At 47.4% G+C, this 23,943-nt stretch overlaps 1 protein-coding gene across 1 annotated transcript; it reads right to left on the bottom strand.

Moving 5' to 3' along the window:
* Nucleotides 1-20,481: 20,481 nt before the first annotated feature.
* On the bottom strand, nucleotides 20,482-23,212 carry LOC127296178 (uncharacterized). Its single transcript, XM_051326210.2, has 5 exons — nucleotides 22,632-23,212; nucleotides 22,362-22,530; nucleotides 22,092-22,220; nucleotides 21,902-21,985; nucleotides 20,482-21,820 (listed from the first exon to the last, which is right to left on the bottom strand). The coding sequence occupies exons 1-5, from the start codon at nucleotides 22,910-22,912 to the stop codon at nucleotides 20,795-20,797; spliced, it is 1,689 nt and encodes a 562-aa protein (XP_051182170.1). The 5' UTR covers nucleotides 22,913-23,212; the 3' UTR covers nucleotides 20,482-20,794.
* Between the last annotated feature and the right edge of the window lie 731 nt (nucleotides 23,213-23,943).

The raw sequence follows: 23,943 nt of genomic DNA, 5'->3' as shown, positions 1-23,943 counted from the left end.
ATCCATTTTGACAGACACGCAAAAAAATTGCACATGCAATCGTATCACATTCTTGTGTTTTTCCTAGTCCTACGATTTTGAAATCCTGTGAATCAAAGAGGCATATGAATAAGAAAACCGTAGGACCCCACAAGATTTCAAACATAGTATTATTTTCTAGAATGACATAAAGGAAGGTATTTTGTAGGTGTCTTTGGATGGTACACAAGAAACAAATACAAAATTCTTTAGATGATTTGGAGAGAGATAGTAGTGAGATATATAATGCAAGTGCATTGGACTTCCGAAGGTAAAAAAATTGATTGTTAAGCTCCTATTAGATTCCTATGGAATACATCGCATATCAACAACTTGCGTAGAAATCTGGTCACCTCGTTCTTACGATACAAAGGGCGGGCTTCCTTGTAGGGAAAAATTCCGATGGGATTCTTCAACCCAAAGAGGCCCCAAGACAAATAAAAAATGGATTGTACGGGGGTGGTTCCTCAACCTCTTGGCCAGTGTGCCATCAAGGAGGCCCTTTAGCCACCCTGCCACGGTGCTCAATACCAGCCTAGTGTCAAGTAGTTACGTCCCATATGACGGCACCAGCATCCGCGATGTCGAGTGCATCTTCTTCCACGGTGGAAAGGGGCCTAAATACATTTTAAAACTTTTCTTCAAGTACCTCTTTGTAAAAATTTGAGGGCTTGATTTAATTGCTTTTTTCTTTCTGAGGTCCTCTATGTAAAATACAAACCCACCGAATAAATGCAGCGCTTGACTCTTCGGTCCCTTCTTTATCCAAAAACCAAATAAGATCTTAATACTCTAATGTGTGGCCTTGCATATATATAGGCGGATGTAGTCACGAGTACATAAAAAGTTGTTCCTCACGGGAGGTTAAACCCTATTGTGACATGCATGTTACCTGTCAGAACATGTTTGTTGGAAATGACTACCTCGACACGGAAGGGCGAGGTACCTTCGCCACTCCCTTGGTATCTAGATAGTTGGTTCGCCTCGTTTTTGGTATCTAGATCGCTGGTTAAAATATTGTGTAAATAATACTATATATCATTTGTTGAAGTGCCGCATAAGTGCAGGTGAAAGAGGCATCGGATGGTAGGGTACTTATATTTCTGGTGTTGCTACATAAGGAAATTGTAGTATTTTCTATGGTTAAAAGAGGGCAGTGGGTGACGAAGTAAGTATATCTTTCTAAATGTATCGTAGAATAAGGTCTTCCTATGTGAAAATGCGACGGACATTGCAGTAAGTTATATTTTTTTGATGGTACATAGAAAAACACACCATTATTTTCCCTAGGGTAAAAAAGAAGGTGAATATCAGATTTTTTTTGAAATCATGTTGAAGAATTATGCACTATTAAAGAATTATCTGCTGGCCGTAGCTTGTTTATACCAAACATTTTTACTTATAATTCATTTTAGCTACATATGATTTCAACTAGTACATTTTCCACTATTTAGTACAAATATTTTGTTTTTCATTATTTATTTACATTCCCAAGGCATGTAACTCAAAGTAGACATAAACAAATTTAAGCCATGTTTTGAAATGAATCTTGGATTAGCTGTTATCTTTTCAAGATATTACATTGCACCTTTTGTTATTTGTATAATACATTGCAAGTAATTTTGGATCGGATGAAGTAGCTGGTTTCTATTTCAAAATATATGTTCATATATATTTGTATTAGTTCATTTTAGTATTTTTAGCTATGATCCGGGATATGTGAGTTATTTCTTAAGAATTAAATATAAGATCAAACCAATCGAACATCTGTTTTCCAACAAAACAATATTTATTTGACAGAATCATCATAACTAGATCTAAATATTTCTAATATAAAACATAAATTGCATGTATTTAAATATTAAACTATGCCACTTATATGAATTGTCTATATGTTTTGTTCACTTCTATTTCAATTTCCTTGACTATCTTAAAATGCATGATCTAACAAATATCTTGATAGAGGTTTCTAGTTGAAAGGTAGATATGGTAAGCTAGAGGAGGGGTTGAATTGATTCTACAAAATTTATTTTAGTATCTTAAAAAATAGGCTAAGCAGATAGATGAAGTGGCCTAATGCAAAATAGGTGAGCCAACCTATATGATGATACAAGTACTTCAAGTAGGAGTGCTATCATACCTTAAACCACACTAGTAAAGAGATATGATAGAAATATCTGAGGCACGCTAGAGATGAAGATGTAAGCCCGATGTGCGACGAACAATTCTCAAGCACCACAGAGGCTCAACTTTTCTCCGTGGGCCTCCTCCAAGAAGTAGAAGATCCATCACTAGTGCTAGGTCTTTGAGGTAGCCTCAAAACGCTCACGAACTTTCCACGGGGTAAATCATAGGCCATAAGCCGCCGTAGACCCTAGCCACCTAGGGTTTCACATAAATCTAAGAGTAACAAGTTAGCTCGATGCAATCAAGGGTACAAAATATGGCTTGGTGAGATTATAGTCGAGGACTTCCTCTTGCTTTTTACCAAATATATTTGTATTTGGTTGGGTGAAATGTGCGAGCTTTTGTGTTTCACTAGTAGTGGGGGAGAGACCTTCAATGTTTTGATATGAATGGTTGAGTTGACCTCCTCACGGAGGAAGAAGGAGCTTTTATAGACCAAGGGAGAAAACTAGCCTGTTGAAGAATTCCATGCACCCTCTCGGTGGAACCGACTCCAGGACCGACAGTGTTAGTGCCTGGGCCAGTCGACCGGGCAACGGACCGGCTAGGTTAGTGTATTGGTGCTGCAACCTAGACTGACCGACATGCATGGTTGTTCCATACCTTTGCTGCAAACAGGAGCCACCGATCCTATCGGTGTGGAGGTTTGTTAGACCGACACACACAGACTGGCACATGTCACGCAAATGAACTTCCCAAAGCACTACTTTCCCAATGTGCTAAACTCTCATATATTTGTGTGTTGGTGATATATGTTGGGTAGGATATGTGTTTTTTTGGCTCTGGTTAACATCCCCATGAAGCTCATCGAGATCACCCCTCTTAATAGCACGGTGTTTCCTGTTTATCTCAAACATAAATATAAGCGGAATAAATGGAAAGCTCTCACACTTTTCTGCCTTAATGAATGGAGGTCTCCAACCATCTTCCATCGGCAACTAGAGTACAAACTAAAACCTGGGGTATAACACTTGTAGGTAACATTAATCTGTCTCTAGCTTCAGTATCATCATTAACCAAAACAATGGTCAAAGGTAAAATACCCTTAAATCTGTTGCATAACATAAGATGTTACTACAACCAATATACACATATTAGTTGTAATAACACATTATATTTACTGAATAGATGGAGTACATGATATAAATTGTTGTGCAATGCTTATTTTGATGAAATTTTGCATGTTATTGTATTTCAAGCTATCTTGGATTTTTTCCCCACGTTTTTTAAAACCTCGAGATGCAATACCACCATCCTAAAGTTGGGCCAATGTTTGGATGAATTGAAAGATCGAGATGTCGCCTAGAGGGGGGGTGAATAGGTAATTACAAACTCTCGCGGATTTGTCTTGTAAGAATGCGGAATTAAACTATCGTTTAGTTTACAAGCACAAACCCTAAATATGCTAAGCTCAACTAAGTGTAACAATAGCAACTAGAGCTAAGCAAGATAGGCACAAGATATATGTAGCACAAGTGATAGCAAGATATATGTACTTCAAGCACGATGGCTATCACAAGGAAAGCGAGCTCGGGTATAGAAATAACCGAGGCACGCGGAGACGAGGATGTATTCCCGTATTCCCTTGCTTTGCAACAAGGTACGTCACGTTTGGAGGAATGGAGGTCCCACGAAGGATTCCCCGCGCCACGAAGGCTCACCCTATTCTCCGAACCACACCCACGAAGGATAATGGCCCTTTCCTTATGGTTAGCTTTTCCTCCGCTCCGGAGATGGCAAGCTCCACAACCACTTCACAAGCTCCACGAAGGAGAAGCCCGGGTCTCTTCACAATCTTCTTGAAGAGATCACCGGAGCACCAATCACCAAGCCAACTAGGAGGTCACCCTCCAAGAGTAACAAGCTCACGGTCTCTCACTCGAACAAATCATGGTGGAGAGCTCAACACTATGCAATGATGCAAAGCAAGAACACCGGAGGTGTTCAAGTCCTTCACACTCAAATCCCACCAAAGCAACGAATGCTAGGATGAGATTGGAGAGGAAGAACAAGGGGGAAAGTCAACCAAAGACTCCAAGATCTAGATCCCAAGAGATTCCCTCACTTAGAGAAGAAATGGTTTGGTGGAAGTGTAGATCTAGATCTCCTCTCTCAAATCCTCAAATATGAGCAAGAATGGTTGGAGGAATCAAGGGGGAGAGCAAGTTCTTCAAATAGCAACAATGGAGGTGAGAGAATGGGAAGAACTGGTTGCTCAAGGTGGAAGAAGGGCTATTTATAGTCTAGGGAGAAAAATAACCGTTGGGGAAAAAAACAGAGAAAAAGACAAGAAAAACGGCCAGGAAAAGGTGCCCAGCCGGCTGCCAGGCCGGCCGACCGGCCTGGGCGCTGAGGAGCCCGGTCGGCAGCCTGGTCTGGCCGGCCCAGCAACCGGGCGGCAGCAGCCCGCGCAGCGGCGACGGATAGGCGAGGAGCGCGCGCGGCGCGTGGGCCACGCGGGCGGAGGCGGCCCAGCGGGCGCCCTGGCCGGGCCGGAGGAGGCGCCGGGCAGGCCGGAGCCGGACCGGGCCCGAGACCGGTCGCGGGCCAAATGGCCACTGGACACGGTCCGGATGGCACCGGTCACCGGGCCGGTCACGACCGGGTGGGCCGGCGCGCGGCCCGGCAGGCCGGGCGGCCAACCGGCTGCCTCGCCTCTTTTTTTTCTTTTCTTTTTATTCTTTTCTCTTTTTCCCTTTTCTTTAATAACTAATGCTCCCGAACTCCGATTCGAATGAAACCAATTTTGTTGGAAATATGGAGACTCCTCACAGAATATTTTTAGATGATTTTAGAGAGGGAGTCTCCCACCGTCAAGAAACGGTGAAGACGTCCAAACTCGAAAACGCAATAGAGGATGCATGCGGATTCCGTTTTCGATGAACTTGGGCTTGTTGTAAAGCTAGCAACAAGCTCAAGAACCTCACACAGAGAAACACCAAGAAGCAATAAGGATATGCAAAGTATGCAAAGATTGAGCTCCCTAAGACGATGTGATCAAGTTACCCAACCGAAAGCCCCTCTTAATAGTGCGGCTATCTATCCTATAATCCGGTCTCCCAACATCCACCTTGAGACCGGTAAAAGGAAAACCTAGCAAGTCCATACCTTTGCCTTGCGCATCCCGCTTGATCTTGATGATAACTCTTCAAGCTTCACTCAAGCCGGAATGCCTTACTTGATCAATGTTGCTTCGTGAAGACTCACAAATACTCCCCCATACACTATGATGGGAAAGCCCCATTGATGCACATCTTCACATGTCCATTATCACCAAATGGACGGCAAGCTTCAAGCATGTGATTCACTCAAGATGCTCATCTTGAACTTGCCCAACTCAACCTTGTATCTTCTCATACTCACATAAGATAGAGCATGGCTAATATTGAGTTCCACATAAGAACTCCATCTTCATTTCTTCTTCTTGATCATATCACATATATATCTTCATACCGATGATCTTGATGCCAATACACAAGGTATACCTTTATCTTCATGGCATCCATACTTGAATCCAACACATGGAGAGCAAGTAGTACCTATGGAATATTCCTTCATATAAACTCAATGAAAACATTAGTCCATAGGGGTTGTCATTAATTACCAAAACCACACATAGGGGCAATGTACCCTTACATGAATGATTTTGGAACGTTCAAGGTTGGAACAAAAGGTTTTTAAAAGAGAGGGCCACATGGCCCGGCTTTATAAATAAAGCAGCTGACAAGGTATTAACTTGTCAATGCCTATGGATTGTAGGCTAGGGTTTAGTTGGAAGTAGAGGGCAAGTAGATCTCGAAGGTTTTAGCCGAAAAGTACTCGACGATTATGAAAACTAGGGTTTGTAAACAATGATTCGATGATCTCTGCGTCCCTCGACTCCACCTTATATAGGAGGCGGAGCCGAGGGATTCGTGCTGTACAAGTTACAAAGTCCGGGAAGGTTTCTAACTCATCCCGCAAGATTACAAATAAGACTTTCTATTACAACTCTAGCTTTCCTTAATACTATCTTGGGCTTCCGAATCTTCTTATTCTTCGGGTAGTGGGCCTTCAGTAAACCCCGGGTACTAACTTCGGTAGGCCCATTTGGGATGCCTATGTTAGTAGCCCCCGAGATTTTGCTTGAATCGTAGGGTCAAGGAAAATCTCCACTGTTTATTTTTATTCGACAGCTTTGACTTTTCTATATTTCTTCTCATAAACATCTATATTGTACAGGGATAATGGTAGTTGGGGCTAGTTCATCTGACGGATCAGGTACTAGTTAACTGCTCTAGTGGCAATCCGCAAAAACCTACTTCAAGATCACGTCCCTGGACATGACCTCGGGATACCGGTGTAAACTTCGACATGTGCCGCTTAAGGTCTTACCATTCTATCGAGTCCCAGTAAAATTTATCGGGTACCTAACGCGTCCGTTAGGATTTTTCTTCATATCTGTTGATACGGATAAAAGTAGCAGAGCGCAGTCTTCGGCGATGCCACGCCCAGCAGAACGGATCTGGGGTCTTACCTTCGCAAATTTGCGGCATTCAGAAATTGATCGCAACTTTGGCGTTCTGAGAATATATTGTCGAGTGCTTTTTCGGCTGTTGGAATGGCACATTTTATCGAGTCAAAGATGACTTATATTGCCCTCCCGATGGGAGTATATGTAGAGTTAATTATAACTCGAAATATACTCTTTTGCTCTTCTATCTTTCTTTTTCTCTTTCTTTTTTTCTTTTTTATAATTTCATCGGGCACGCGAGCAGCGTTCCCGATGGGAGTAGCCCCCGAGGCTACAGCCAAGGACTTGTACTTGGGTGTAGGCTCCACGCATTATGCCGCTATATTTTCTTTTATCTCCCGAAGTTTTATAATTTCTCGGGTGCGCGAACAGCGCTCCCGATGGGAGTAGCCCCCGAGGCTATGAACAAATATTTGTATTTGGTCATAGGCTCACGCCATTTCCATTTTGTCCTTCTGGATCTTTTCCTTTTTTCCAAAGTAGCCCCCGAGCATTTGATCAAAAACTTGTATTTGATCAAAGGCTCAGCATTATTTTTCCGTGTCGCCTTTTATGAAGCTGTTGAGTCGAATTTTTTATTCTGCCAAGATGACGTTGTTGCTGACGATAGCCACGATTGCTAGTCAAAAATTTGCGACAAGTCTTTTCTCGCTGCCATGCGGGCCCAATTAATCCACTATCTTGACACGTCATGCAAGTGGGGGACACACGTCCTCCGCTTTTTCTGGCGCACGCACCGTAACTTCCCCAACGTTGAATTACTTTTTTACCCTTGTTGCCACGTGGCTATCATCTGTCACACATTTTCCTTATCCAACGGTTCGTCGGTTCACCGCACCCCTATATAAGTTCATCTTCTTCCTCCTTGAGCACTTCCGCTCGCGCTGTCCTCCTTCTCTCATCTGCAAATTCCTCCTGCGATCCACAGCCTCCTAAACTCCTCGCCTCCAAGCTGCGAATCCTGCGCCATTGTTGATGCCACCTCGTCGATTGACAAGGCACAGCACGCCGGAGTCCTCCATGGCCGCCGTGGATCTTGGGGCGGCGGAGTGGGAAAGATCGAAGATTTCCACTCAAGACATCAACATGCTCAAGAAGCTGGGGATCAGCAAGAAACCCAAGGCATTGTGCTTCCCCCATGAGGAAAGCTACCCAACCCCTCCAATGGGGTACCGGGTAAGTTTTGTCGATCACCTCATCCGCGGTCTTTCCGCCCCCATTCATCCTTTTCTCCGTGGACTTCTTTTTATCTACGGTCTGCAACTCCACCACCTCACGCCAAATTCAATCCTCCATATTTCCATTTTCATCACTCTGTGTGAGTCCTTCCTTGGTGTCCAGCCTAACTGGGCGCTATGGAAGCGCATTTTCTTCTGCCGCCGTAATGGCTCGCCCAATGTCGCCTATAATATAGGCGGCGTTGTGATTTCTGTTCGGCCCACTGTCGACTACTTCGACGTCAAGATTCCTGACTCAGTTCAAGGATGGCGCAAGAAGTGGTTGTACATTCAGGAGGAGAACCATGGATGTGCGGAGGACAACATCCCTCCTTTTGATGGCGCCGAGAAAATCTTTCGCCGCCGCTCCTGGGACGCGGAGGCCACCGAAGAAGAAAGGGCGTCGACAGAAACCTTGATGGCTCGTATCCACAAGTTGCAAAATACTCGCGGCAAAGAATTATCGGGTATCCAAATCAGTGCATACTTTCTTAGGACTAGAGTGCAGCCACTTGAAGCTCGCAAGTATCCTCTATGGAAATATGCTGGCGAGAAGGATGAAGATCGGCTGTCGGTGGATTTGGAGGTCAAAGACTTGGAAAAGCTTGTCCGAAAAATCTCATCTCTCAGCAAAAAAGATCCTGTCCCTGCTTCTTGTCGTGTAAAGCCATTCAGCGCCGCCAATCCACTCCCCCAGGTAATCTTTGTCTATTGTCTTGTTGTTGCTTTGCTAACTTTTTTGTAACTTCTTTTCTAACGTCTCTCCCTATTTTATTTTGCACAGAATCATCCAGACCTTGTCTCGCTTCCTCCTCTTCCTGAAGGTGGAGAAGTCGAAGAAAGGGCCATTGTCACTGATGACAATCAAGAAGCTCCGTCTTCGGTGAATGAACCCGTGGATTCTCGAAAATCTGCGGGATCTTCCGAAGGCACTGCGTCGGCACTATCTCCTCCTCCCGCTGTTTCTCCAAAAGGCAAAAGGAAGAGGAATGATGTCGAACATTCCGGCACTTACAAAGCCGAAGAAGTTGATCCTTCACATCAGAAGGCAGCTTATGATCCTTATCTTGAATCCCTCGTCAGCTCGTAAGTCATTTTTATTTCTCCTTATTTCTGTACTCGAAATTTTTGTCTTGTCTTGCTTTTTATGCTGTCGATTTTTAATCACAGCGATGATGAGGAAGAGGTACCAACTTTTGATGTGGCTCCTCGGACGAGCACGTCACATACTTTACTTGCCTCGGATACGCCAGTTGAAGGAGAAGAATCCTCGCCTCCTCAACAAAACGTCGTCACCACTACTCCACCATCAAGCCCCCTTGCTCCTTCACCAAAAAGGACAAGGATTGAAACGATCATTGAGCCTGCCCCTCAATTGGGTAGCTCTTCTACTCTGCTCTTGGATGATGTAAGTTTTTTAATTTTCTTGCCAATATCTATATTTCCTCTATTTGCTTTTTTACGCCTTCATTCTTTTTCCATACCGATGTTTCTCTTTCTTTGTTCTTCTTTGATAGCCCATGATCAAAGAGCTTATTCGCATCGGATCCCAATTCATTGGGTACCGTGAGTATGCCAGCAGAACTGAAGGTAATAACTTTTTTGCTGTCGTTGTTTCTGTCTTCTTGCTCCTTTTTTTGTCGAAATTTTTACCTTTCTTTTCTATTTCGACAGAGAAACTTGCAGAGGCCAACAAGCTTGCCGACACTCTTGCTCAAAAACTGGAGCAAAGTGAAGCGGCCCGCAAGAAAGCCGAACTTGTTGCTAGCGAAGCCAAAGCAGAGGCTGATGAAGCCAAGGCAAAAGCTGCTAGTGTCGAGGAACTGCAGAAGAGACTTGAGGATGCTGAAGCTGCATTAAACGAGCACAAAGCCGCACAGGCTGCTCGTGAAAAGGGAATCCTCAAGCGCCTGAATTCGCAAAGTCGGCGCTTCAAAGGTAATTTTATCGATCTCTTCTATTTTTTATAGGACCTGCTTTTTCTTGCTTTTGACCAACGTTTATTTCCTGTGGCAGGCCAAACAAACCAAGAGTTTGATCTGGAGAATCCCGACAATGATCCTCTCCTTGATGCACTTTCTTATCTGGAGTTTCATGGATCCGAAATTCGTGAAGGCGTGGTGAATGCTGACGCAGGATTGTCGAAGCTATTCCCCTACTTCTTTCCGAAGAAAGAGGAGCCCAAGACTTTCCTTGCCCTTGCCCAGAGCTTCAATCCATCAGAAGACCTTGGACTGAAAATGCGCCAGGAGAACATGAAGATTGCTGTCGAGAGCACTGTTGCCTTGGTCGCTGACAGCCAACAAACTGTTGATTGGATGAAGGTTGGCGACACCGAGCAGATAGAGCAAACAAAATGGCGGTCTTTGATCAAGGCAGCCAAGCCCAATACGAAGAAAATCCTGGCCTATCTTGGGATCAAGCCATCTTCAACTCCTAGCTCATCAAGGCCGGAGGTCTAGTTGCATGCCTCTTTTTTTCTTTGCTTTCTCTCTCTTTTGTCCTTGTCGCCAATTTAGCTGTGGCGACAATTATCCTGGTAGTCCTTTTGGAGAACTTCATTTGTAATGTCTATGTGAATTTTTCTAGAGATCAATGAAATTCCTTCTGGCACTATCATTGATCCTGTCGCTTTCTTTTCCAGTTAATATTTGATAACTATTCGACCAATCCTTGCTCTGCCGATGCTTCACCTGCTTCTTCCTTCTCGAAGAAAATGCTAGTTGATAACGACCCGCTTGAAGGTTCTTCGAGCAAACATTTGTCGGAAGATTTGCAAGAACTTCGACAACAACTTCAATCCATGAAGAAACAAACTCTGGCAATGATGGAACAGTCTCGGAAAGCATCTGAACAAGAAAAACTTGCTCTCCAACAAGCCAAAGAGGCTATGGCTGCCAAGGATACTGCTGTATTGGAAGCAAAGGGGGCCACTACCCGAGAAAATAGCATGCTCGAGCTAATGTTGGAGGCTAGCACAGATATGTTAGGTATGTTTTTCCAACCTCACAATGCTTCCTCTTTATTTTGCTGTGCCCCCCTTCAAATTTCTTGCCTTGTCGCTTAATAGGCTCGGTTCTTGATGCTGCCGCCGAAGATCGAAGAGTAAACGAGAGAACAAATCTTATTGTCAATCTTTCCCTTAACCATGGCTGTTTATTCTGGGCCTCCCCTGAACGAACCCAGCAAATTGTCAGGTTCCAAGATCGTGCTTGCCAAGTGCGCGAATTTCTCAATTTTTGCACGACAACATTAACCCTTGTTTACAAGACTTTGTTTCCTCGAAATGAAGTTCCCAAAACTCTTCCTGAATTGCTGGAGATATTCAGAGATGCTCCCCGCATTCATAATTTTGTGCGAGCTCAATTGACTGCTGGAGCAAGGTTCGCCATGATTATGATAAATATTTGCCATCCAAAACTAGACCTAACGAAGATTGTTGCTGATTGCCTGGCCAAGAAATCGCGGCGAAAAAATGATATTGACACAATCAATGAGATGGTAACTCCTGTGGCCGAGTCGATGATAGATGAGCTTCTTCGAATGGACTCAGAATTCTTCGTCAAGGGGTCCTATGCTGAACATAAAACAACCAGAGGCTTGTCCATAGATAGTATTTTAGGCTTTGACTGATTTGTACTATATTGGAAAACATTATGTCTGTATCTTTTTTTGATTTCTTTTTTATTTCTGGAGAAATTTGTTGTATATTGTAAAGTATTCTATATTGTTGGAGCCCCCGAGCCTTCTGGCTAGACTTTGTACTGTTTTTTCCATCTCGAAGATTTTTCCTCTTGCCGTAAGGAGATATCTTTATTTTTTCATCAAATAGGTTGCAAGCCCCCGAGTATCTTAGTGTCGAAATTCTATATTTTTGTTGCGAGGTTCTTAGACCAAAGCAATAAGATTTTTGACGTGTACACTATATTTATAATTGTTAGCTTCCGATTTTTATATTTGGCGAGGTATTAGTGTACCAAGGCGAAATATTTCGGTAAGTCTAGTTTGTCTATATTGTACGTATTCTGAGACTTGAAGGCGTTGAGCCCCCGAGCGTGTCGAAGAATAAGAAGTATATCTCCACTATCTTTATTATATTGCAGCACCGCGAGCCCGCCTCATTAAAAACCTTTCCGGCCCCACTCGGTGCCCCGAAAAGGAAAAGAGTGTGTCTGAAAACTCGCGGGCGTTTCAGTACACTGTATTTTTACAGAGAAGGACTATATGTCAACTCTAGGCGTAGAACCGCCTGAGCTGCGCTACGTTCCTGGGGTTTTTCTCGGGAGCCCCTGTCTTCTTGTCCTTGATCCTGTATGCGCATTCGTCGATGACTTCCGTGACAACGTAAGGCCCCAACCATGGTGATTCGAGCTTCTCAGTACTTTTTTGATTTAACCGCAAGACCAAATCCCCAACCTGAAAAGATCTTGGTCTTAACCGTCGACTGTGGTAGTTTTTGAGGTCTTGCTGGTATTTGGTGACTCGTGAAAGTACTTCATCGCGAGCTTCGTCGAGTGCGTCCATATCATCCTCCCGAGCTTTTTGTGATGTTTCTTCGTCATACTCTGTTACTCTTGGAGAATCATGCTTTATTTCAATTGGTAGTACTGCTTCGGCTCCGTGGACGAGAAAAAACGGAGTTTCTTGTGTCGCCGTATTTGGTGTTGTTCGGATGCTCCACAAAACACTTGGCAATTCCTCTGGCCAAGTATGTCGAGCTTTTTCAAGCGGTCCTAGCAGGCGCTTTTTGAGGCCGTTGCAGATGATACCATTGGCTTTCTCGACTTGTCCGTTAGTTTGCGGGTGCCCAACTGACGCAAAGTGCAATTTAATGCCTACTTCTGCGCAGTATTCCTTGAATTCCTTGGATGTGAAGTTTGAACTATTATCTGTAACAATGCTATGAGGCACCCCAAACCGAAAAACGAGGCCTTTCACAAACTTTATTGCCGATGCTGCATCTGGTGAATTTATTGGCTTTGCTTCTACCCACTTGGTGAATTTGTCGACAGCGACCAACAAGTACTCATACCCTCCAGGCGAAGCTTTGTGCAACTTGCCCACCATATCAAGTCCCCATTGGGCAAAGGGTCACGACAATGGTATTGGTGTTAGTTCTGCCGCTGGAGAGTGAGGTTTTGCGGCAAACCTTTGACACGCGTCGCAAGTTCTTACTATTTCCTTGGCATCCTCGATTGCTGTCAACCAATAAAATCCTGCCCGAAAAACCTTGGCTGCAATAGCTCGACTACTTGCGTGGTGGCCACATATTCCTTCGTGTACATCCTTCAGAATTATTCTTCCTTCCTCGGGTGTGACACATCTTTGCAGGACGCCTGAAATACTTCGCTTGTATAATTCCCCTTTGATCACTGTGAAAGCTTTGGATCGTCGAATAACTCGCCTTGCCTCAACTGGATCATCGGGTATTTCTTTCCTGAGGATATATGATATATATGCTTGCATCCAAGGAACTTCTACCATCATCACAAGCTCTTGGTCCTCTTCATCCTCCGTGGTTTCTTTGAGGGGCGCCGAAGTTTTTCCTTCCTTTGCTTTTTTCTGCACCTTTTTAGGCTTCGTGGATCTCTCCGCTATTTCTTCCCAAAATACTCCTGGCGGGATTGGGAGGCACTGCGACCCGATGTTTGCGAGAACGTCGGCTTCATCATTGCTCAATCTACTGATGTGATTTACCTCACACCCATCAAACAGCTTCTCGAGCTCATTGTACACCTCCTTGTATGCTATCATGCTATCATTGACTGCGTCACATTGGTTCATAACTTGCTGAGCCACCAATTGTGAGTCGCCAAAGATTTTTAGTCGAGTTGCACCGCAGGCTTTCGCCATCTTCATCCCGTGTATGAGGGATTCATATTCTGCTTCATTGTTGGATGCGTTAGGGAACGTCATCCGAAGGACGTATTTCAACTTGTCGCCTTCAGGTGATATAAGTACTACTCCTGCGCCAGCTCCTTCTACTCTCTTGGACCCATCGAAGTTCATGGTCCAAGTTCTCGACAAATCTGGGGGTCCCGTGTTTTGTAGCTCCATCCACTCTGCAATGAAATCTGGCAGAACTTGCGACTTGATTGCCTTTCTTTTTTCATACGTGATGTCCCGAGGGGAAAGTTCTATTCCCCAAAGGGAGACACGCCCTGTAGCTTCTGGATTGTTCAGTATATTTGAAAGAGGTGCTTCGTTGACTACTATTATCGGGTGTGCCGAAAAATAGTGGTGCAACTTCCTTGCCGTTGCAATTACTCCATATGCTAGTTTCTGGTACTGCGGGTACCGCTGTTTGGAAGGTGATAAAACTTCACTGGTGAAATATACTGGCCTTTGCACTCCATGGAGTTTTCCTTCTTCTTCTCTTTCAACAACTAGCACCGTGCTAACCACTTGGGGCGTGGCTGCAATATACAGCAGGAGAGGTTCCTTTTCCTTCGGTGCCACCAAGATTGGTGGTGTCGAGATTGTGTGCTTCAAATCCTCGAAAGCTCTGTCGGCCTCTTCGTTCCACTGGAATTTCTCTCCTTGCTTTATCAGAGCGTAAAATGGTAACGCTTTTTCTCCCAGCCTGGCGACGAATCTGCTCAAAGCTGTGACTCGCCCAGTTAGCTGCTGTATTTCTTTCAACTTTGTTGGCTTCCTCATTGCTACGATAGCTTGTATTTTGTCGGGATTTGCTTCAATCCCTCTTGCTGAAACTAGAAACCCCAGAAGTTCTCCTGCTGGAACGCCAAAAGAACACTTCGTCGGGTTCAGCTTGAGGCAGAATTTGTCGAGGTTGTCAAAGGTTTCCTTGAGATCCTCGATCAGCGTTGCCCCCTTTTTTGACGTTATGACGACATCGTCGATGTATACTTGCACGTTTTTCCCAATCTGTGTCGCCAAACACTTCTGCATCATCCTCTGATATGTTGCTCCCGCGTTTTTCAGACCAAAGGGCATTGTTCTGTAGCAAAACACGCCATAAGGTGTGATGAACGCTGTCTTTACTTCATCTTCTTCTTTCAATCTGATCTGGTTGTAACCAGAATATGCGTCCAGGAAGGAAAGACGTTCACATCCAGCCGTGGAGTCGATAATTTGATCGATCCTCGGGAGGGGAAAGTGATCCTTTGGACAATGTTTATTGAGACACGTAAAGTGGACGCACATGCGAAGGACCTTAGTGTTTTTCTTCGGCACCAACACAGGATTTGCTACCCATGTGGCTTCTGTGTGCAACTCCTTGATAAAACCAGCTTCTCGTAGTCGATCGATTTCTGACAGCATGGCCTTGCGGTTTGGTTCCGAAAAACGCCGCAAGGGTTGTTTGATTGGTCTCGCTAGTGGATCCAAGTTTAGGTGGTGCTCGGCAAGTTCCCTGGGTACTCCTGGCATGTCAGCTGGACACCATGCGAAGATTTTCCAGTTCTCACGGAGGAACTCGACGAGCGCGCTTTCCTATGCGAGGTCCATGTCGTTTGCGATGGACGTCGTCTTTTTCGGGTCTGTCGGGTGAATCTGCACCTCCTTAGAATTTTTCTCGGTGTTGAAAGTTGATTCTTTATTTGGCCTTCCAACGTCTGACAGCACGTCGTAGTCAGTCATACTTCTTGACGCCAAATACTCCGCTTGCATCCCGAAAGTTTCTGATATCCGATGAAAATCCTTATCGCACTTATCGGCTAAGGCGAAGCTTCCTTTGACTGTGATTGGTCCCTTTGGTCCAGGCATCCTCCACAACAGGTATGTATAGTGTGGCACCGCCATAAATCTAGCATATGCTGGTCGTCCCAACAGAGCGTGGTACTGTGACGGAAAATCCACAACTTCAAATTCCAGCTTCTCGATTCTATAATTCTCTCGGGTTCCAAACTGAACGTCGAGATTGATCTTCCCCAATGGATAACTTGGTTTCTCCGGTGTGATACCATGGAACCTCGTGTCTGTTGGTTTCAAGTTTGCTAGGGATATGTTCATCTTCCTCAATGTATCTGCATACATAAGGTTTAAATCGCCGCCGTCTATGAACACTCGAGAGACATCAAATCCCGCAATAACTGCTGGTAAGATAAGTGCTGACTGTCCTGGTCGAGGAACTTGCTGCGGATGATCTGCTATGGTGAAGCCAATATCTTGCCCTGACCAATTAAGATACTCGACTGTTGGTGGAGGCATTTTTTCTGCCATGAACACCTGTCGTGAGATTACTTTCTGAGCTCTATTGGATGGCCTTCCCTTCTGAATCATCGACACCGCTCCGTTGGAGTTAGGATCAACGTAAGGTGGTGGTGGAGGTGCTGCCGCTATTCGAGCTGATGTCGATTGTCTTCGTAATCGCGGGAGGCGGTGGCAAGTCAAGCTCGCTCCAGGGTTCTCGACGATTTCTCTGTGCTGCTCGAGCGTTAGCGTGCTCTGCCCACCTTAACATTGCCTGGAAATTGCGACAATCTTTCTGCAGATGTCCTGACTGTCTTTTTCCGTTGCTGTCGAGGAAAAAGTGCATCTGACACGGCCCATTCATCATCTCTTCGGGAGACACGAAAGGCCTCAGGAACCTAGGCCCGCTATTTTGCCTGTTGTTTCGAGAATCGTCTCTATTATCGCCTCGCTGCTCATTGCTTCTCTGATAATCATCTCTGTTGTTTCCTCCTGTGTTTGCTCGAAAACCTGCCGAAATTTGTCCTGGAGCATCATAGTTCGGGTACTGCCGAGGAAATCGTCGCCTCGGTTGATAATTTCGACCACGGTCCTCCTCTAGCGACCTGTGCCGTTTATTGTGGACAGCATCTTCTCCATCTGCCCATCTGTTTGCTATTTCCATTAACGCGGATACTGTCTTTGGGTTGGTCCTTCCCAAGTCCTCGACAAAATCTCCACGCCTGATTCCTGCGACAAACACATCTATCGCTCTCTCGTCAGATATATTTTCTGCCGAGTTTTTGATGATGTTCCACCTTTGGATATATTTTCTCATTGGCTCGTCTGGCTTTTGTCGACATGCTCTCAACTCCTCTAACGACGCAGGTTTTTTGCATGTGGACCGGAAGTTCTTGACGAACACGTCCTCGAAGCTTTCCCAGCTGTCGATAGATCCTGGAGGAAGTTTCTTTATCCAAGATCGTGCGGCTCCACTCAAATGCACCTGGATGCTTTGCATAGCTGTTGCCCTGGTTCCTCCTGTGAGCTTCACTGTCTCGAGATAATCAACTAGCCAATCCTCTGGATCTTGAAGGCCGTCGAATTTCTTGAAGTTGTCAGGTAGCTTGAATCCTGAAGGGACTCGAGTTTTTCGGACTCTCCTCGTGAAGCACGGCAAGCCACACATATCCTCGTCGTTAAGCTCTGGAGATTGCCGATGTTCCCTTCTGCTTTGCCGCGCTCTGTCGACCCTTGCTTGTGCTGCCGTGTCTCTTGCTCCACTTGGTCCTTCAGGGACTGCCGCTGCTGCTGCTGTAGGTCGTGGACTATTTTGCCTTGCCGCTCCTTCGGGAGGCGTTGATACAAACGCTGTCCCCATAGCTCCAACTCCTGCTATCGCCATATTGTATAGTGTTTCCCTTGGATCTCCTGGAGGTGGTTTAGATGCGAGGATAAAAGCATGTGTCGCCATATACCCAGCCTCTGGTGTCTTAGGGATGATGTTTCCTCTTGTATCTATCGACATAAAGGACATGTCGAGGTTTTGGACCAAGTGCTCTCTTTCTTCTTCGGGTATGTGTTGTAACCTTGATCTTGCTCTGTTCCGAGCCTCCCTGTGGCTATCACCCGAAGTTCTAGATTGTCGACTCAGCTCTGCCCTTCTCCTGCTGGATGCAGAAGCTGCCTCCTTTCTTCTGTTTAACTCAACTGTCTGTTTTTCCAATTCTCTTGCAGCTCGTGCGAGCCTATATTGATATGCTTGCAATTCCTCTGGCGTGGTTGTGGTGGCCATTGGTTCTGAGCCGTCCATAGCTCTCGCGGCTCTATCCCACGCTGCTTGCGGGAGTTGAACTCTGTGTCGCGGCTGTGGCCCGACGTACTTATTGCCCAGGCCTCGTCGCAGATCGGAGGGATCGACGTATGGATTTCCCAGATCGTCGAAAGCCTCAGATGTTTCCTCTTGGTCATTGCTTGGCTCTCCAATGACATAAATCTGATGATATTTTGTGTTCAGATCTATGTTGGGTTTGGTGACACCATCATTGAGATTGGTGAAGACCTTGCCCACTGTAGTAGATTTGTCGATGAAGTCGTAATCGTCGACCTTTGCTTGAGCCATCGCTTATATATGAGTCCGCAGATGACTCAAACGACATGTCGCTGAAGATCTTGGCGAGTTTCTCTCTTGCCCTGGTGCTGACGTAGCGTGTCGATGAAGTTTCTTCTTCTCCTGATTCGGTTGACGATGTATAGCTTGAAAAATCGGAATCGACCGCCGACGATCCCGACGAAATCGGAATTTCGACACGATACGATCCTTCCTTCTCGACGCGAAAGCGAAACCTTCCGAACATCATCTCCATAGGCTCCGCCAGATACGCATATGCATCCAAACGGGAGGGTGGGTGAGGAACAAAATCGACAGGACCAGCAGCGATCTGTTTACCTCGATCCATTGCGTTGCTTGCAGTTGATGATGTCGAAGATCTTGAACGTGCCATCGAGATCAGATCCTTACGCCTCTAGTCCCCACGGTCGGCGCCAATTGACAAGGTATTAACTTGTCAATGCCTATGGATTGTAGGCTAGGGTTTAGTTGGAAGTAGAGGGCAAGTAGATCTCGAAGGTTTCAGCCGAAAAGTACTCGACGATTATGAAAACTAGGGTTTGTAAACAATGATTCGATGATCTCTGCGTCCCTCGACTCCACCTTATATAGGAGGCGGAGCCGAGGGATTTGTGCTGTACAAGTTACAAAGTCCGGGAAGGTTTCTAACTCATCCCGCAAGATTACAAATAAGACTTTCTATTACAACTCTAGCTTTCCTTAATACTATCTTGGGCTTCCGAATCTTCTTATTCTTCGGGTAGTGGGCCTTCAGTAAACCCCGGGTACTAACTTCGGCAGGCCCATTTGGGATGCCTATGTCAGCAGCACCCACCATACGTGGTCAGTACCATACAAGAAACAACTCGAACATACACAAGAACCCACACGAAGTCTCAAATCTACTCCCTAGTAGTAGCAACATGCAGATAGGATACAAAAACCTCAAGCGGGTCAAATAAGCAAGCTAATCTTCGATCCTAGTCCTCGTGTCTAGCCTCCCGACCTCGTCCCGCGCAGCATCCAAAAGCGACATGCCCCTCTGTCTGACAAGAACCCTCCATGACTGCATGTGAATCAACATATGGTAGAAAGCGTCAGCTGGGTTACCAATCAGTTTTCCTTCGATAGTTAGTTTATTCCTAATGTTCCAGAGAGACCAACTAAGGGCTGCAAATGTGAACCAAACTAATCTACGAAGGGGGCCTGCCAAGCCATGTGCGAGTGCAATGAAGTCACCAGCCCCTGTCGGGTTCAAATCGCAGTGAAGGAGTTCTCTAAGCCCAGCTAGCCCACATGAATCTAGCCATGTGGCAAGTGAAGAAGATGTGATTACAATCTTCAATCTCTCCACAAAGTGAGCAATGGTCATTAGATGGGCCATGTCTCTTAGCCAGCTGCTCACAAGACATAAGCTTTCCTCTGATGAGCTGCCAGAGGAACACCTTGATCTTAGGCGGGACCCGCGTTTGCTAAACTACCTTGAAGTGCGCGACAGCTGCCCAGCGCGACAAAAGGTTTTTTTATTGTTGATTTAAGTGTTAATGTGAACCAAGCATCACACGATAGTTCTACTCCCTCTGATTCATATTACTTGCCACTAATATGGATGTACCTAGATCTAAAATTTGTCTAGATACATTTATATTAGTGGCAACTAATATGAATAGGAGGGAGTAGATTCATGAATCATGGTAGTTATAGTTTCAATGAAGTGGGAGATGGAACAAGGCACAAACTTCAAATCGAAACGTTAATTATCCCAACTAAGAGCCTCTTTGGATTGCAGGCATTAATTTGAAAATGTTTGGCCCTCTTTTACACATAGGAATAGTGTAGGAATTTTTTCCTTTGGTAACGTTGATCGTCCAATTAGTTTAAGGAGTACAATATCGACAATATGGATGAATCTCTCCTTTTGTTTTGGTTTCAAAGGGAAAAAAATTCTACAATCCACTTAGACCTCTTAAATAAAACATGGCAAAGGGGACAAAAATTCTACCATCCACTTAGACCTCTCCTTTTGTTTTGTGTTTTTCCTGTTCTTGCTAATGAAACACCCAGTTTCACATGCAATCCTATAACATTCATGCGTTTCTCCTACTACGCAAAATCAAGGCGCGCTACTGCTTGAAATCACCATGCATTCTACTGCATCAAAGCTTTTCTTTGATTTGGCTCGAGATGTGTCGTCCTGGTCTCATGGGCGGCCCAGCTCGCCAGCGAAAAAAAGGACCGGCAGCAGTTGGACAACTCAAGGCAGCCGGGGTGTCAGATCGATCATGACAGTTTGTCGAGCCAGATTTGGTAAGCCGTAAACTGTGGTCCAGAGTCTGCGCCAGGTGACCAGCACGACGGCGTGCATGGACGATGGCCGGATCGGCGGCAACACAAAGCCGTACGTCGCCGATCACCTTGGCTCTGAGCTCCGGCCAAATGTGATGAACACAGGCAATATCATGCTCTTCATCAATCGACAATGTCACAATGCTACTACCCTCACTTCCTAACTGTACAAAAATTTCAGCAATCCTGGATTTCCTCATCAATCCACTAGAGCCCGCCACCGCGCCGGCGACGACGACGGCGAGCTACCGTGCTAAACTGAAACCGTCTTCACCTCCTCGTGCGAACCGAGATGGCCCTCCGCTCCGGCGTCATCGGCGCGCGTCCCGGCCCCGGCGCGGCGGGGCCGTAGAGCTTCTCCTGCAGCACCCGCGCGTCGGTGCCGATCCTGCGCACCTCCTCGTGCCGCGCGATGTGCTCGTTGCCGCCCTCCAGCGCCGACGCGATCCTCGCGTACGGCGCGCGCGCCACGTACGCTGAGCTCTCGTACGCGCCGCCGACCTGCTGCGCACGCGGCCGCCCGCCGTCGACGTCCCCGGCGCGCCGCGTTCCGTCGGTCTGGCCGTTGCCGTTGGCCGCAGAGGGGTTCCTCCTGTACGGAGGCGGAGGAGCCCTGTACACGCCGCGCTGGCCCTGGACCTCCTCGCTGTGGTGCGCGTTGCCGCCGGCCAGCTCCGAGGCGTGCCTCCTGTGCGTCGCGTGCTGCGAGCCGTTGGACACGCCGTCCTGGAGCGCGCCCGCCTCGCCGGACGCCGCGCGCCGTGAACCGTCCGTGTGGCCCGCGCCGACGCCCGCCGTGGAGGCAGCCCTGCCGTAGGGGGGCCGGCGCAGCTGCGGAATCCGTACGAGGTCCTCCACCACCTCGTCCTCGTCTTCTTCGTCGCTCTCGTCGAACACGACGGTCTTGCCCTTCTGCGGCGGGTCCGACCAGACCGAGGACACCGTGCTGTGGTCGCTCCAGGACGGGGACGGCAACGGCGACGGAGCCTTCCCTGGCGGCCGCGTTTCTTGCTGGGTTGCGCCCGAGCTCTGCAGAGGATGAACCTTATCGTTGCCGCCGCCGCCGCCGCCGCCGCCGCTGCCTCTCCACCCCTTCCCCTGCGACTCCGTCCGAGACAGCTCCACGGCCGCCCGGGCTGCCATCGCCGCGAACGACGCCGACTCGAAGGCCGCCTCCGCCGCCATCCTGACATCGCGGTACTGCTTGGATTCCCTCGGCACCTTCTCCTCCGCGCTCAGCTGCGCGAGACTCGGCCGGTTCACGCTCTGATAAGCAGGCCTCTGTCTGTCCTGGACCTGTTAATCACGCATGCAATTTCTCAGCATCAGATTCCATAATACATTCTGAATTCCTGATGATGGCAGTGTCAGACTTACCACGCAAGGTTCCGTCTTTATCTCAGCCTGTTCGACGGATTTCGCAGCCGGCACGCTCATCTTGGCTTGCTCACTCTGTTTCCCCTGCATTGCACATTTGTTCAGTCATAACATGAGTGTACTGAATCACAGAAATCGCATGAACAAGATGAGCAGCGGTTGTGAAGTCGTGCAGCAGGTTGCAACCAACCTGAGCGTGAGGAACCTCTCTGGTGTCCTCCGGGAACTCGAGCAAGATGCCGTTCTCGGCGGCGATCTCCTTGGCCAGCCTCCGCATCTGCTCCGCGGTTGCACCCTGGCCGGACAACTTCTGCACCAGCTGCAAAACCAAGGCACCAACCAACCCTCGTCAATGAAAATTCCAGCTCCCGTCCAGCACGTCCAGCGGTTGGCGAGGCGGCAGGTGGAGATGAAGCGGTTGGCGCGCGCGCGCATAGCTGGAGCATCGAAGCGGACGTACCGTGGGGTCGACGACGCCGGGCGCGCCGTCCCGGGCCGCGGCGGCGAAGTCGCGGCCGAACTTGTCCGCCAGGATGGCGCGCGCGTCCAGCAGCTCGGGCAGCTCGCCGCACCGCGCCGACGCGTAGATGAGGCCCGCGGCCGCCGCCTTGATCTCCTCGCTGCACTCCCTGGACGGAGAACCAGATTAGAATCTCCCGCCGTACCGTACCGCACGAACAGAAACGATCAGACGAGGAACTCGGGGGAGTTTGTTAGCAAAGTAGATTACTTTGGCTTGTCGAGCTGGGCGGCGTGGTCGACGAGGAGCCTGCAGTAGAGCTCGAGGACGTCGAGCGCCGCCAGCGCGTCGTCCTCCTCGAGGACCTGGCCGGCGCGGACGAGCGCGCGGTCGAGGTGGCCGATGGAGAGCAGCTGCGCGACGTCGCCGCGGGCGATGGAGCGGCGGCCGACGCGGGGCCGGCGCACGACGGCGAGGCGCGCCAGCGCGAGCTTGACGAGGGACTTGAGCTTGGCGGTCTGCTTGGAGGTGCTCCTGGTGAAGAACCCCATGGCTGGCTGCTGCCGACTAGGCAGCTGCTTCGTTGGCTGGAGGAGGTTGATGGGTGACGGATGACTCGCCTCTTTCTCTCCCCTCCGCTGTTTATATCGCTCTCGGAGAAGAAGAAGAGGAAGACGAAGACGAATCCGAGGGAGCGAGGGAGGGGCCGATCGTTGCTTGTGGACTACGGAGTCTGAACCGGACGGGAAAACATTGTGATGCTTCTGTTCTGTAGCCGATGCTTCTTCTGTTTTGGGAACTGGGTAGTCTCCAAGACTGCAACTTCCAGGCCGGCACAGCACGAGCTCGGAATAACTGCACCTCCTCTCCGTGAACGTGGCCGGTCAAAGGAAAAATTGAAAATGTGGGAGGCAAAAAAGGACTGCGGGAAAGGTGAAAAGAGTTACCCGCGAACCCAAAATTCGAGCAAGATCGTGCTCACAAGTTACTGCAACCGATTATTCGTGTCAATCCACAAACACACACCTAATTTGGCCGGTCAAATCTTAGCCGTTTTTTTTTTCATAAGCAACCATGTAAAAATAAAGTTACATGAGTAAACTAATGTAGAAACTAACATATAAAATATAAATCAGGAGAAAACATGTGTTCTAAATATTTTTGCAGAAGTTTTTCCTAGTGTTTCCTCCATTCGCTCAAGCAAGTGGTCGCGTCGAAACTCCAACGCCGCCTAGACGCGCGTTGGAAGAGACATCGAGCCTCCAATATTGTCGAAATCCCAATGCCGCCTAGACATGAGTTGGAAGAGATGCCGAGCCTCCAACATTGCTATATCCAGAAGACCACCATCGCCAACAGGGCATTGTGGGTCGATGAACATGCCCGCTGCAAGCACCGAGGAACATGTCGTTGTGGCACATCGACCGGGGGACATCCTCGTGCTACGTTACACCAAGATCCGCCGCATCCCATCAACGAAGCCGAGGAATAACAACAAAACCACCACCTCCGAACCAACATCCTCGCTCGAGAGCATCCACCTCGTCTCGGCCTCCAGCGTCGCCGTAGATAACAATGAACG

This window comes from Lolium perenne, chromosome 4, assembly GCF_019359855.2.
Source record: "Lolium perenne isolate Kyuss_39 chromosome 4, Kyuss_2.0, whole genome shotgun sequence".
Classification (NCBI taxonomy): domain Eukaryota; kingdom Viridiplantae; phylum Streptophyta; class Magnoliopsida; order Poales; family Poaceae; genus Lolium; species Lolium perenne.
Note: the sequence above shows the minus strand (reverse complement) of the source record. Positions and strands in the feature narration are given on the sequence as shown.